A 16,171-nucleotide genomic window follows, 5' to 3' on the forward strand; every position below is an offset into this window, starting at 1 on the left:
ATGAAACGAATTTGACGTGCGTATTTCTGTTGGTTAGTAATTTCTTTTAATTGAGAACTGTTTGTTTACAGTAATATTTATAAGTCTGTACTCATTTTGTAAGACTCTACTGTTGCAATTAAAATTACGTCAAAATGGTAAAAAACTTCGTGATTCCTTTGCTGGCGGACGAGCTTTTGACGTCTCATGCCGAACAATATTTCGTTGAAGAGGTTGTGCCTTTACGCATGATATCACAGGCTCTTGATGGTAATTGTATAAATCTTATTTTCAATTCTACAATTAAAAATACAGTTTTTGTTCTACAATAATAATAAATAATTTCTAAGTAAGTCCTTAATAACAATAAGTTGTTAGTATAATAACAATTGCAATAATTAAATAATTTATAATGTTGAAATTGTGTTGTAGATACACGGCCAGCATTGCAAGCAAATGGCTCGCATTTTATTTTGGATAATTTTGACACCTTTTTCTCCATTATTGTTCATGGCAGTAAAGTGGAACTTGTAGTCTGCTTGCGTGGTTTTAATAGGATTCATAAAGGTAATATTCTTTACTTTATAATTATTCTTTATAAGGTCCAGATTATACATTATAAATAGAAATTTTTCTTTTATAATAGATACATCTTTGTAATTAATTAAAATAAATAAATTATTTGATTGGTTTATTTATATGAGTGTTATTTTTTTCAGCTGTGGAAATACTTGTGGATAATTTGGAAAAAATATTTGATCATGGTAATGATATTACAGAGGAAGAGGACAGAAAAACATATTTATGTATCAACAATATGCTAGCATATTTGTTTTCTTGGTTTGTTGGTCATATAGATGAACGTGTTACGAAAAATGCAAATAATATCAATATTGGGAAGGTATAAGAGCTATTTATATAATTATATATTATAAAATTATATAATTAAACATTAATTTATTATCATTTTTAGCCTAAGAAAAGTGCAAAGTCCGATATTGAAGAAGAATGGGAGCTATCCAAACAGAAAGCTTTGGAACTTCTATATCGATGGCTACAAATACCATTGCATAAGATTTGGAGACCACCAATTGTTGAAAATTCATTTGTTATGTAAGTTATATGATTCCAAAATTGTAATATATATAATATTGTAATATTGTAATATTTGCAGGACTTTAGCACAGATATGTTATAAAATATTGGAACAGAGTAAAGATACGAAGCAAAAACATATAAGACAAACTATATTTGAGATTTTGGGAACTTTGATTAAAAGATACAATCATGGAATTACTTGCATTGTGAGAATTATTCAGGTATATATATTTAAGTAAATTATTTATAAATTTGTATTGTTATAAAAATATGAACATAATGCATATTACAATGTTACAGTTGGTGAAATTATGTGATTCACTAGCAGTACCCATAGCAACTGGCATAGTACATATGGCTACAGAATGTGGTTGTAAAGGTTTGATAAAAGAAGTGATGAATGAAATCGGACAGAGCGAAATTGGTGAAGTAGAAAATCGCAATGTATCTACGTTTCTCGAAAACATTGCGATCTCGCAACCCGATCTTATAATTCCTGTTCTCGATGAGATCATGGATTATCTATCGAATGAGGCACGTTTTTATCATAATCCTTTTTCTATAATTCTATTAAACAATAGGTCAATATGGGATATGTTAAGTTGAATATATAAAGTTAGAGAAATAATTTAATTAACTAGAAAATCTTGCTGGAAACTATTTTACAGTTTTATACTATGAGAAACTGTGTGATTGGAGTCTTGGGTATCGTAGTGCAAAAAGCGTTAACTGGCGAAGATCTCACGAATGAACAGAAAGAACAACGCGATGAATGCTTAAACAATTTGGAGGATCATATTTTGGATTGCCACGCTTATGTCAGATCGAAGGTGCTTCAAGTGTGGCAACGCTTGTGTTGCAATGGTGCTGTACCATTAGCTAGATATGGGAAGCTTTTAGCCGCCACTGCATTGCGCTTAGAAGATAAAAGCGCGAATGTTCGTAAACAGGCTCTCCAGTTATTGCGTGCCATGTTGCAAAGCAATCCTTTTGCTGGTGAGGTATGCATATTTCGGAAACTAAATGCACTATTTTTTTTTCATAATTAAACACCTTTGATTTTATGTATTTTTCTATTGTAGTTGACTCGTGTTGAACTTTCCAAAAAGTTGGAAAAAGAAAAAGTAAAATTGCAAGAATTGCAAGCTCAAATCGCAAGTTCTAGTGGACGCGGTCATATGGAAAGATTCGAACTTTGGAATATTTTACAGCCAGATATTAAAGCGACAATAAAGCAGATTTTAGAAAATGAAATGGAATATGTAGATGAATCATGTTAGTTAATTATTAATTACTTGTTAATATTATTGATGCATTTATTCATTTTATATATATCCTTTATTCTTATCATACAAAACATCTACAAGATTATAAGATCTATTACACATGATTTTATTTAATATAGGTACGGAAAACAAAGAAAATATTGATGCAGATCATGTTTTCGAACGTGTGAGACAATTATTATTAAGCCGAAAAGTCACGAAAGCTGTGACATATTTGTGGAAGACTTGTATGATATTAGAAGAAGCCCCTGATATAAGAGATCTTTCTACTATGGCTAAAGAGGAGTGCCTATTCGCCTTTTTGCTGAAAATTTTTATAGAATCAGAGAACAAAATGACAGAAAACGAGAGTACGGTTGACGCAAGCAAATTGGAGCAAGATAACAAAAAAAAAGAGGAGCAAAAGCGCATTATAAATTATTATACAGTACGTGACAAAAATTAATAAAGCGATTCTTTCGAACTGATTGTAATTGAATATTTCTTTTGCAGAATTGTCTCGAGTTTGCGATTGAATTGGAAAAAGCGATACCGATGGCAGAGAAGCTGTTGTTCTCTACATGTGCTGGCGACGCCGTTGAATCGTGCACATTCTTAGGAACCGCTTTTCAGTTTGGAGTAACTGGTGCGGCCAATTCTATACGCGAAGCTCTTTTTCAAGTGTTCCATCGCGATCAATCTGTGCGTAATAATGTAGCTGTGGTCTATAAAGACATCTATCTCAACAGCAATAATGACAAGCAATCGGCTCGTCAAATAGCTGTAACTCGTAGCAATCGTTTGATCAACTTGCTAAAGGAATTACGACCTGGACAGAGCCCGGCTTTAGTCCAATTGATCGTAACGTGGTATGAAAACGGAGAATTAAACAGCGAATTGTTGCGGGTATTTAATATTGAATATACACTTTTTATTTGATTACAAAAGTTACAAATAATCTGAACTTTTTATAATAAATTCATTAATGTATAAGTTCCATATTTTAATTTTAATTGCTATTTGCACAGGTATTATGGGAAAAGTTCTCTTTAAAGTATCCAGATACATCGCCAATAGATAGCAGAACTGCGTTAATGATATTAACGATGATAGCTCAGGCAGAATCTAACATTGTGACTGATAATCTAGATGTGTTAGTGAAAGTAGGATTAGGTCCACGCGCGAAGGACGACCTTCTTTTTGCACGAGACACTAGCAGAATGTTATTAAAGATAAAACAAAATAGCAAGGATATCGAAAAATCATCTCTGAGGTCAGCGTTTATTGAAAGTGATGAAAATATATATATAGATTGAAGTTTCTTAAAGTTACGATAAAAAAGATTCTTTCTCGTTGTATAGATATCCCAACAATCATGATATGTTTCAACAAATCCTGATATTGTTAATAGACACTTTTATCAGTGCAGACGAGAACGCTTACATATCTTTTGCGACGGATGCAATTAACGTTATATATCACGTAAGTGGAACTATTATGTATTAATTAAATACATTTAGAATATCGCATTGAAAGTTTGATTTCAAATTCCAGTTGGCAAATCAACCTGATAAATTGATAAAGGAATTGTTGTTGAACATCACTGAAAAGAGTCAATTCACGAATAAGGAAACGAATCAAGCACCGAATGTATCATGCAATGTACTCTCCAAATTACTCTATATAATTGGACATGTTGCTATTAGGCAAATGATTCATCTGGATATGTCCATTTACAAAGAACTTAAGCGTAGAGATGCAGTGCGAAAGATGCAGGGTAAAAGCAAGAAACAAGTATCGAGAGCTGAGTTTGCAACACCGGATGTTAGGTCTAAATCGGCAAACGCATCGGTCTCATCAAATAGACGAAATAGAGCCAACTCGGTGACTAGCGAAGATAACGGCGAGGAAGCTTTAGAAGGTGCGATAGATGATTCTGAAGCGGAGTTCGTGAACAGCACACTGGAAAACGAGATTGTCACTGGAGATGGCTTGCTTGCGAAATTTGTGTATGTATTGTGATAATGATAATCGCTCAGAAGGAATAACAACCAAAGAATAGAATAGGCGCAACTTACATATGTGTAATTATTACAGTCCACTGGTATTGGATGTATGCAAGTATCACGATAAATACAATAATGAGAATCTACAGGCCGCAGGTTCGCTCACGCTCAGCAAAATGATGACGGTGAGTTCCATATTTTGCGAACAATCTCTACAACTTTTAGTAACTATATTGGAACGATCGCCGTATCCTGGAATAAGATCAAACATGCTAGTCGGAATGAGTGATCTCGCTACTAGATTTCCAAACCAAGTAGAACCATGGTCAAAGCACATCTATGGCAGGTAAATTGATTCTTACTCATCTGATTTTCAAAGATCAAGATTTTAAGAATCAAAATTTCCTTTTGTAAATATTGATTAATATTAATTTGCATATATATATATATATTTCTTTCACAAAAATATGAAATTAGCGGAATTGCAATGTACTGTTATTAATATTAATATTATTTGTATAGACTCCGAGATGAGGATGTGAACGTGCGTAGAACATGTGTTCGTATGTTATCGAATCTGATAATGAGAGAAATGATACGAGTGAAAGGACAGGTTTCAGAATTAGCCCTTTGCATTATTGACGAGGATAAACAAATACAGCAGGACACGAAGGAATTCTTCAATCAACTTGCCCAGAAAGGCAACGCTCTCTATAATATAGTGCCCGACATATTGTCGCGCTTAGCAGATCCTGAATTGAATCTAGACGAAAAACAGTTTCAGGAAACCATTAGGTAAATATTGCAGCTTAGTATGTCCAGCAATAAAAACTATAAGCTTCATTGACGTTATAATTCGCAGATACATTCTCGGTCTAATGCAGAAAGAGAGGCAAATTGATACGATAATTGATAAAATTTGCACTAGATTTAAATTAGCTACTACAGAAAGACAATGGCGCGATCTTTCCTATTGTCTTTCACTATTACAATTCAGTGGAAAGAGTAAGTAAAGTAATTTTATGCTTAATAATATAAAATTTGTTAGAAACAATTAATTCCATTCTCTTTTTTTATAAGGTATACGGCGTCTTATCGAAAGTTTACCGCTATTGAAAGAAAAAATTCATTATAAACCGGTCTTAACGGCATTGCAAAATATCATTGAGCAGACGAAGAAAAAAGCGGATGCTAATGCCGCTTGCACAGAATTAGAAGAGAAAATACAAGAACTTTTAGAGAGCGAAACAGAAAACACGAAAGAGGCAGACAGCCATCTGATGCCACCACCGTCTATCATGCCGAAGAATAGGAGAAACGTTCGTCGAAGTAAATATAAAAACAAGAATGATGAAAGCGATGAAGATAGCTCCGAAGATGATTCTGAGGAAGATGTAGACAATGCACCTATTGTAAAATGTGAGTGAATAAAGCCGATTTAGTTAATTTTTTACATTCAAAATTAGAGATATACAAATATATATAAGTATTTTATATTTATTTTTCTTAGCGAGAAATAATAAAAACAAATCGACCAGTGAAAAAATCTTTCATCCAGCAGAGAATAATGATGATGATGATGATAATGATAATAATGATGTCAGGAACAAAAATGCCTCAACTCCTGGAAAGCTTGGTATTTGTTTAATATATTTTAATACATACATAGTATAATAAATATTAGATAAAAATAGTTAATGACATATAACGAATTTAATCAAACATTATTGAAAATATAATACTCTAAGTTTATGCTTTATTTCATCTGTATATGATCTTTCAATTATGTATGATTTTTCGACTGTGTAATTTTTTTATAAATAATGGGGCAATTGATATATGCAGTTAAAGATAATGGGATAATGAATGAATTTATTTTGCTTTCTATTAGGTAAAAGAAAAGGACATGTACAAAAGAAAAATACGAAAACTGCATTTGATGACGATGTCGACGTATCACCGTCCTCAAAACGAAATAAAATTAATACACCTTTACGAGAGACCAGGATGTCAACTCGATTACGTAAATAATTTTTTTCTTGTACAGTTGAAACAAAGCAAAGAGTTTAATAGAAAAATACGTAACTTTTTGAAATGTATTAAATTTTATTCTAAGAATATATGCGTGCGTATGTATATATATATAAAGTGATATATTGCTTAGAAATGCACATTTAATAATACACTATTATTTCACAATATAGAAAAAGCAGGCTATATTAAAAAATCAGTTATACATTTCTATATTTATTTTGATACATTGTAACTAAGTATGAGTCATTTATTCATTTATTAAAACATAGATAGCAAAATGCCAACAACTTCGATTTTGCAGCAGATTTCTATACGTTATTTCTTCACTAACTTAGTTTCTATTATGACTCGTCTATACTATATAACAGCAGAGTTGAATATCTGCTTGAAATGAGGTTGGTGCAAACGCGCCTTTCTAAATCTTTCGGATCGTAAAATGCTACCCAGGAGGGACATCTCCTACCGTGATTCCGCAGTAGTGTTCGGACTCGAGTTCTTTTTTCTGCATACATGTGATAAAATGGGAGTCGAAACAACGGTGTATGTATGTGTGTAAAAGTCTCGAGTCTGGCGGATAACAAAAATAAACTATAAGATAAATTATAAAGATAAACTATAGGATGAATACACAGTAAGTTTATATTTATTAATAATGGATTTTCTCAGAAAAAAAAGAAACAAAAAAAATTAGAAATTCTCAAAATTCATGGCTAGATAAGGATTGTTTAAAAAAAATCTAGTCACTAAACAATTCCATTCATTTCGGATGTAATTAGTTTTTATCATATCTCAATTATTTGTCTTAAACATTTTTATGAATTATTTAAATATTCAATATATTTGTTCATCAGTTCGAAATATTCGAAATATTCTGAGTTTTTCCTACGTTAAAATGAACAAGATATATTGCATGCATTTGAATATACGTGATATATATATATGTATATAATAAAATATAAAGATTTAAGGATTGCAACGATTTTGGGCAGATTTAAAGAAATAATTCGAGCCTTTAATATTGTTCAAAAGAAAATTTAAAATTATGAAGAGATCGATATGAAAAGTGCGTTAGAAATTTTTTCTATAAAAAATTAAAGTCTTGTTTTTTGTGCATATTTTAAAAAGATTTATTATTCTCAACATTTATAAATCAACATTATTGATAATAATTGAGCATCAAAAAGATACAAATGATTAATAAAATAATAGCTTTATGCTGAGTTTTATTTTTGCTAATGTGTTTTAATTATTTATTCGTGGCACTTTTGATAAATTTAGGCAAGTTATTCTTCATTCTGTCAATAGATGCATTAACACAAATATTCGTCTTTTATTTTCAATTCTAAAGTTAATATGCGAAAAATTAAACATGTCTCTTAGAACTTCTCTGTTCCCGCAACAATAAAACCGATTAACATCATTAACATCATTAACTTGTATGCTGAAAGCGCGCGATTATGTCTCGTAAATCTTACACATTAGCAAGCATGCATCAAATTACTACATTTACGTACTTTTCTGCCTACTATTCTTATAGATTAATCTTATGGATAATTATTTTTTGTACAATTTTGTGCATCATGCACTAGGAACAGAGCAGCGGTTTGCAGCAGAATTATGCCGATCAATCATTACATCCGAAGAAACCAGTTCTTCTGATCATAATTTCTAGAAATTTAGTCGATAATAAAATAACTAAAAAATAGTTATATAAAAAAATCAAATAATACAATTTATTAAAAAAAAAGATTTCTATAAGACCTATAAGATATTTTACAAGAAAAGATTTTAAAAGAAAATTGGTTTTCAATAATTTCTCAAAAATTAGTTTTAAATTTCAGAAATGTGTATGTGCATATATGCGCGCGTATGTGTGTATGTGTGTGTGTGAGAAAAGTATCTTTTGTTTTGTTTTAAAGTTTAAAGTATATAATTTTCAATAATACAATATATACTGTACAATAGATCGATTTCAGTAGCAATAAATAAATTCAATAAAAAATTGATTTCTTCTTTAAGAAAATAAGCAATTTTCATAATTTACAAATAATATTTTGTATAGAGGAATATGATTGATTTTTCTTAAAGTCAAATATTAATGTACGAAATTGAAAGAAGATTGACGTGATACTCGATCGACATTCTGTCGCAAAACGCAATATTTTACAAATCGATTTTTCACTTGGCGGTCTTAGATAGATATATTACGTGTCGCAACGAATTTTTATAACAAAGGCAGATAAAAAATATCGAGATTGTCGAATCAGTTTTATAGAAGACTAGGAAATTGACTTTTCGCTTAACATTCTATTGACATACCACACAGTAAAAATCAAACAATGCAGTGGTCGAATACTTATTTATACTAGTGAAAAAATTTAAATTTCCAATTTTACACTTAAATGGTAAACCTGTATATCGAAAATAAAATCAAGATAATTGATCCATGATACGTCTGATTCATTTTGTTTAGAATGATTTTCCGAACACACTGGCAAAGTTTGTCGGTTTCGCTTCAAACATCTTGTATTTGACTATGTATATATGTATTTGTATATTGTTCGTGCGCGCGCAAAATTCCAAAGTTAAACAATCAAATTTTGGTCTCTCTCTTTTTCTCTCTCTCTCTCTCTCTTTGATATTTTACAATTAATAAAATATATAAACATTAGCCCAAAAACATTTTATTATACATTATAGAAAAATCAAATATTGACGCTTTAATCTTCATTTAAAAAAAATACTTCTTTTATTTCTAAAAAATCAAACTTGACATTGTTAAAAAAATTGTTCAATTTAATACTCTACATATTTCATATCTATCTTGCGTTAATGAACATCAAACTAATCTTCTCAATGAGTTTTATCCCAAATTAATCTTTATATAATATATTTGTTTTTTTTTTTTTACAATTCACCACAGATAAAATTTTCTATAAGAAAAACATAATTGAAATAAATAGATTAGATAAATACTGCTAACTTATTCTCTGCATTAACAATGAATCTGCTATTCTTCATATTAGTTTTATTATCGTTATTATAACTTTTTAATAAAATATTTTCGTCCCAATGTTTATATATTTTTCTTGTTTCTATTTATATATGGGTAAAATTTGATTATTTAACTTTGAAAACTTACTTTCTGTATATATGCACACGTGTGCATGCACCGCGCGTATAGATGTAAGTATACAAAATATACATGCGACAAGTAAATGTGTCGCATTATTCTAGAAAATATTACATTATTCTAGAAAACCGTCCCGCAGTTGTCTGCAAAAAGGCACTCGTATAACTGATGTGGCATGATTAAATAAAATGCAGAAGAATAGAAGAAAAAGAATACATAAACATTATAATTAATAATCAAATTGGAATTCTTTCTGGAGACCGATACCATGATAAATATTCGTCTTTAATTCTGCTATACTATATATATCATTACAATATAAAAATTCGTGAAATACACAGCAATTAGTTTAAGTTCCTGTTCTTAAAAAAAATTCTAGTTGAAAGTATTAAGTTAGCGCTAAAGATTTGTCGTCTTATTATTAAGTATTTTAAATAAAAATAGTCCTGATTCTTTTTCTCTTTCTTTTTTTAAGAAATTTTAAAAGGAGAACTGTTTTTCCTACACAATATATAGATAAAATATATTGATGCTCTTTTCTGTTTTCTCATTAATGATGAGTAATTATTTAACAATGTAATTACATAATTTTTTATTTTTTTGAAACTATGTAATTTTGTTTTCAAGTTTAATTAACAAATGTTACATCTTTTGCACCAACTTAATACAATGATTTATACTGTTATAAATAATAATGCTTTTGTATGATATTCGCGCGAAAATGATAACTATTAATTGTTAAAAGTATGATATGGTTATTTTTCGAATTTATTTGATTAATTTTCATGTAAATCGCATATGATACGTCGATTGCATATTGATAATATGAATCTGCCTATTAATAAGATAATGATAAATGAGAATTCGTGCATGTGTGAAAACTTCTTTGTCTTCGTCGTTATTGTCTTCTTCGTTATTGTCACAGTCATAGTCATAGTCATAGTCATTGCTATAGGAAGAGTGTAAAAACTCGAAAGGGGATACTGTTCCTAAGCTGATACCTTATCTGCCAATAGCATCACATCCACGCGAGAGGCGTCTAGCACGCATTCATCGTGTAAATAGTATCAGACGATGAGCAGTATTCACGAGTAGTTGGACCGCTCTTCGCGTCGAATTTGGTGCCTCATTTGCCTTCAAGAATTTCTTGTATACTGACGTATGTGCCAGTAACGAAACCCAAAATACCAAAGGCAATGATGGCGATATTTTTCCACAGCCGCCAGTTCCATTTGCCGAGACCGTTCTCTAATTCCCAGCTGGTCACCAATTCAATCACCGATGGAAACATAAGACCCAATGTGGATAGGCATACAGCTCCGACAAGTGAGATGAACGGGCCTAGATTAGGAATAGCGATTGCTACGCAAACGGTGAAAATTACCAATAAAATGCGGAGGAAATATTCGCCCAACAATCGCCGAGAACCAAAATATTGTTTTGTATTTTTCCAGATAATTTCCATGGGCACATAAAATTGGAGTCCGTAAGTAAGAAAAATTGCAACAGCTATCATGATTTTGGCGCATTGTGATAGTATTTCATTTTGTGGAGGATTAAGTGTTATAGAGGCTTTTGTGTTCTCGCCATATTTCCAGAAACCGAAGAAACCGACAGTGCTGTATAACAATACAACGATAAACATGCCAGTGTTGAGAACACCTGGACAGCCGATAAAATGCGATGGTGTCTTCATATTATTTTCTAGCGGCATGACCTGAAACAAATATAGATTTGAGCTTTTGTTTCTTACGCTTTTCTATTATATTTTTAAACATAATCATAATCTTGCACATGTAAACAATTGCATGTTATAAATGCATATTGCAACACATTCATGTATGCCTAATATATGTCTCTAATATTAATAATATAATACGACAGAAGTTATTACAGTTAATATAAGATGTGTGCATACTTACAACACCGATGCCTTCGAGGGCAAAGATAGCAGTGCCAAAAAAGATGGGCAGTTCAGACCAACTAGAAAAATTTGGAACATCACTGATGGTGGGTAGATCACCGAGGATATAGTAGAAGGTGATACCCATGCCAGTGGCGATCAATATGTTCGCTACCATCGAGAATGGCGCGAGCAACTTAAGGTTTCTCACAAGAGAGAAAATAATGAGTAGCGGTAAAAGCGCCGCCATGTACAGTCGTAGATCCTTGTCTGTTTCCGTATAATAGTCTACGACCTCCTTAACATTAGTTGAGATGAAGACAATATATACACAACAGCAACCAACCAGATCAATTACTAGGAACGAGTTAACCGTTGCTCTGAAATAATATTAAAAAATATTTGATAATATAGAAAGTAATAGCAATAATACGAAAGAGATAGAAAAGAAGATGTCAGAGAGGAAACAAGAAAAGAAAGGGAAAAGAGAAGAAGGAAAAGAAGGAAAAAAAGAAGAGAAAGAAAGAAAAAGAGATGGAAGAGAAAAGGAAAATGAAGAAGAGGAAGAAGGAAGGAAAGGGAAAAACATAAAAGATGTGTAATGGTAAAATAAGAAGAAAAGAAAAAAGTACAAAAGCGAAGAAATAAAGGAGAGGAACGAAGAAAGGAAGGAAGGCAGGAGGTTGAGGGAGGAGAGAAAAGAAAAAGGACTAATATATTATATATATAAAGTAACAATAGATAGACACCTTTTATAATATATTATATATATATATATAAAGTAACAATAGATAGACACCTTTTATAATATATTATATATATAAAGTAACAATAGATAGACACCTTTTATAATATATTATATATATAAAGTAACAATAGATAGACACCTTTTATATAACATTTTAAATGCATTTTTATATAAGTTTTACATGTTTTTTGTATAATATAATCATACTTACTTGGCAAGTCTGGCGTATTTTTGAACGGGCTCGGGTCCTATTAGAAAAGCAGCTTCTGCCACATCAGCGAAGTTCAGACTAGGTGTCTGTAACCGTCTGCACAAGACGTGGGCGGATTTAACCAATACGTGTACGCAGTATGTGCAAACTGCACCGATAAAAAATGTGGCGAAAAGACCAAAAATGAGACCGGCATGGCGAAAAGCCATCGGCATCGCGAGTATGCCTGTGCCCAGGCTCCCCTTGAGCAGATGTATAAGCGTGTCGAGGTCCGAGGTTGGATGGACAAGTTTACGATGTTCGAATGGGTTGTAAAGATCGGCTTCTTCATCGATCGGTCGCTCCACGAGTGGTAAGGTCGAGCCATTTGTGACCGTAATGGGCACGTCATTTTTCTCGCATTTGTATCTGGAAAACCGGCAACGTTAATATATCGCAGCATAACCACAGTGAACATCATATTCCATAAATAGAATATATAAATTACGTATATACAAGTGTTCTCTCTTTCTATAAAGATACTACCGCTTCTTTCACCTATAGATTACTCGATTAATTTAATCGAGACTTGATCAGTAAAATCGTGAAAATTACAAAGTCGGCAAAAGGGACGTGTTTAATTAAATTTTCGTTATAATTAAAAATTAACGAGTTGATGAAAAAGTGTCTCTCTCTCTCAGTAAACTATTATATTAATGTTATATATAAATTATATATATAACACAAATGTGTGGTGTGTGAATATTATAGATAATATTGCATAAGCATTATTGATAAGCTATTGATTAGTTATCTCCTATTCATAAATATAATATAAACACATATTATATTCATGTTATTCTACATATGTAGAATTAACAATGGATCATATAAGTAAATAAAAAATCAAATAAATTATATTTAATTCGTAACATTCGACATTCATTTCATTCATATAAAAATTAAGTTCTGATTTTTCGCTTCAAATAGGCAATAGATTATTTGCCTAAATTTAAATAGTTTGCCTAATATTCTGAATCCTTGTTGGTATCAAGAATAAAAACAGATTTGGATCTTATATATTAATATCCTTTGAAAATTTTACATGCGTTTATAATGAAAATTTGAATTCGATAGAATTTTTGCTTGGTTTCGCCACAACAGGCAAAAAACATATATGTAACAATATTATATTGTAATAATGTGTGTGTTTTACAAAATTGTTGTAACGCTGCAAAATAATACATATGGTATATTACAATTTTATATCAAATAAAATCTCTGAAAATATTTTATGATTTAATTATTAGAAGAATATAAAAATAATTTTTCAATATATACATATATATATATATATATATGTGTGTGTGTATGTATATATATTAAATGAGTATATAAAAAAATGGAATTATATATAACTTTCTATTAATATTTAATTTTATGTTATATTTTATATTATTATATTTTCCTCGCTGCATCTATCTTATTATATATAAAAAAAGAAGCGTAACACAAACAGATATGAATTGATATATTGTTAGATTATAATCGACAACTTGTTTTAAATTGCAATTGCTGGTTGGAATTTGAGGCAAAGCTTCGCAAATAATATCTTATCGAAACTTCACACTTAATAACAACATTAAGTGCTGAACTTGTGCATTCAACAGTCACAAATGTAAACAATAGCTCATATTACCACTTCCATTCCTGCGTTCTCTGCATCATACTCGATTGCAGACGCATAACTCTAAAAAATCAAATGATAGCAAGCAAATTATACCAGTGGAAAATATGATGTGTCGGTTAGGGATTTTCCACACAATATCTGTTATAATATAAAAGCAATAAATAATATGTATAATACAAAAGTTTTATATATAATATAAAACTATAATATATCACGTATCATTATGCAATAGTAAATCTTTTGCAATAAATTATGCAGTATGATATCGACTTATAATTTCTTCGGTTATCGCTATATATGTGGCGTATTATTTTGTATTCAAGTTTCTGTCATGAATGCACAAAATAAAGTATAAAATAAATATAATTTCTATCCAAATTAAGATCTTGACTTTTATAAATTAATTAAAAATTTAATTATTTAAATTTTAATTCTTTTTTATTATTTCTATTGAAAGAATTACGTTTATGTTATATGGAAATGTAACTACGTTATAACATATATATATATATATATATATATATATATATATATATATATATATATATACACATACATACAGGGTGTCCGATTCGTGAGGGACCAAACGAAAAGTGATGATAGATTGGGTCAAACTAAGAAGAAAAGTCCTCTACCATTTTGCAAAATTCGCAATAATTATTAAGTAATAAGCAAAAATGAAGGTTACCTTTAATTTTTTAAATGGAACCCCCTATTTTTTATTATGTATTCTTATAGCTTATCTCGAGAGCTTTCCAAAACATTATAATAAAGTATTTCTTCATTGAGTGCTTTTTGAGTTATGAGGCTTGAAATAATTTCTTAATTTTACATAAACCATAAAATATCTAGTAAAATATTCATTTTTCGATTATCTTACCTTAATACTTTTATATACAAAACAATGAGAGGAATCAATTGGTGTAAAGAAAAAACATAGTTGTTTTAAAAAAAAAATGTAATTTGCAATTAACAATTACATATTTTTTCTTAAAAACAACTATGTTTTTTTTTTACACCAATTGATTCCTATCATTATTTTGCATATAAAAGTATTAAGGTAAGATAATCGAAAAATGAATATTTTACTAGATATTTTATGGTTTATGTAAAATTAAGAAATTATTTCAAGCCTCATAACTCGAAAAGTACTCAATGAAGAAATACTTTATTATAGTGTTTTGGAAAGTTCTCGAGATAAGCTATAAGAATACATAATAAAAAATAGGGGGTTCCATTTAAAAAATTAAAGGTAACCTTCATTTTTGCTTATTACTAATAATTATTGCGAATTTTGCAAAATGGTAGAGGACTTTTCTTCTTAGTTTGATCCAATCTATCATCACTTTTCGTTTGGTCCCTCACGAATCGGACACCCTGTATATATATATATATATATTATTGTTATATTTATGAATGGGAAATGATCAGTAACTCAAGTAATAGTTGCGCAATATTATTTGTAATATTCAGTTTCGTTGCATTTATATAACATTAATATGACTGTATTTACTGGATTTTTATTTTAATTCTCAGAAGCACACCATTTAAAATCTATTGAGTTTCAAGAAAAGCCCCTTACTCAGAAGGATTATTTTTTAAAGATTTTATGATAAAAGAAATACCTCAAATTTTAAGTGATCATGAATAACTCGTGTATGAATCCTAAAATTGCTTTTCTTACAAATAAGTAAATTTTTATTTTTTGATATATTTTTATTTATTAAATTATTTTGAATATGTATAAATATATAAATTTAAGTGCAAAATGATTTTTTGTCCATTCGATATTATTAATGCTACGTTTAAAAAGTAGCTATTTTCGGATTGAATGCATTGCATCTAAACGTGTGCAAATATAATTTTTTATATATATTTTCATATTTTAATAATAAAAGAAATCTTCTGCATTAAAATAATAAAGTATGTTAAAGTTTGATAAAAAAGTGTATTTCTGAAAAATACTATTCATTAGTCTGAAATTTTTTTCACTTTGTGCTCAAATAATAAACTTGTTGAAAGATTTAACTCTTTCAATTTTTTTTTGTAAATCTTTATATCTAAATTAAAAAATCTCAATACTGCTTCTTCATGAATCTATTACAAAGTTATAATTTTTAGAGAA

General features: G+C 29.8%; 2 protein-coding genes across 5 annotated transcripts in view; one reads left to right on the plus strand and one right to left on the minus strand.

Moving 5' to 3' along the window:
* On the plus strand, positions 1-9,025 carry Cap-d2 (CAP-D2 condensin subunit). Its single transcript, XM_083086887.1, has 19 exons — positions 1-249; positions 412-546; positions 699-880; positions 953-1,092; positions 1,154-1,298; positions 1,378-1,611; positions 1,746-2,078; positions 2,160-2,352; positions 2,483-2,790; positions 2,856-3,248; positions 3,371-3,615; positions 3,704-3,824; positions 3,897-4,351; positions 4,440-4,694; positions 4,871-5,143; positions 5,211-5,353; positions 5,429-5,767; positions 5,859-5,984; positions 6,240-9,025. Exons 1-19 carry the CDS (start codon positions 135-137, stop codon positions 6,377-6,379), a joined length of 4,275 nt encoding a protein of 1,424 aa, XP_082943013.1. The 5' UTR covers positions 1-134; the 3' UTR covers positions 6,380-9,025.
* Positions 6,616-16,171, minus strand: part of LOC145964297 (proton-coupled amino acid transporter-like protein pathetic) — a 26,320-nt gene continuing 16,764 nt past the window's right edge. For all 4 annotated transcript variants that reach the window (XM_083086895.1, XM_083086896.1, XM_083086894.1 and 1 more), the window contains 3 exons: positions 12,378-12,785; positions 11,438-11,798; positions 6,616-11,232 (listed from right to left, as the gene is read on the minus strand). In XM_083086895.1, coding sequence (XP_082943021.1) covers positions 10,642-11,232; positions 11,438-11,798; positions 12,378-12,785 — 1,360 coding nt within the window. In that variant the 3' untranslated portion in view covers positions 6,616-10,641. The remainder of the gene's footprint in view (positions 11,233-11,437; positions 11,799-12,377; positions 12,786-16,171) is intronic.

The sequence above is a fragment of the Camponotus vicinus genome, unplaced genomic scaffold (assembly GCF_025532165.1).
Source record: "Camponotus vicinus isolate PSW18456_S1 unplaced genomic scaffold, iyCamVici1.0 SCAF_13, whole genome shotgun sequence".
Lineage (NCBI taxonomy): Eukaryota > Metazoa > Arthropoda > Insecta > Hymenoptera > Formicidae > Camponotus > Camponotus vicinus.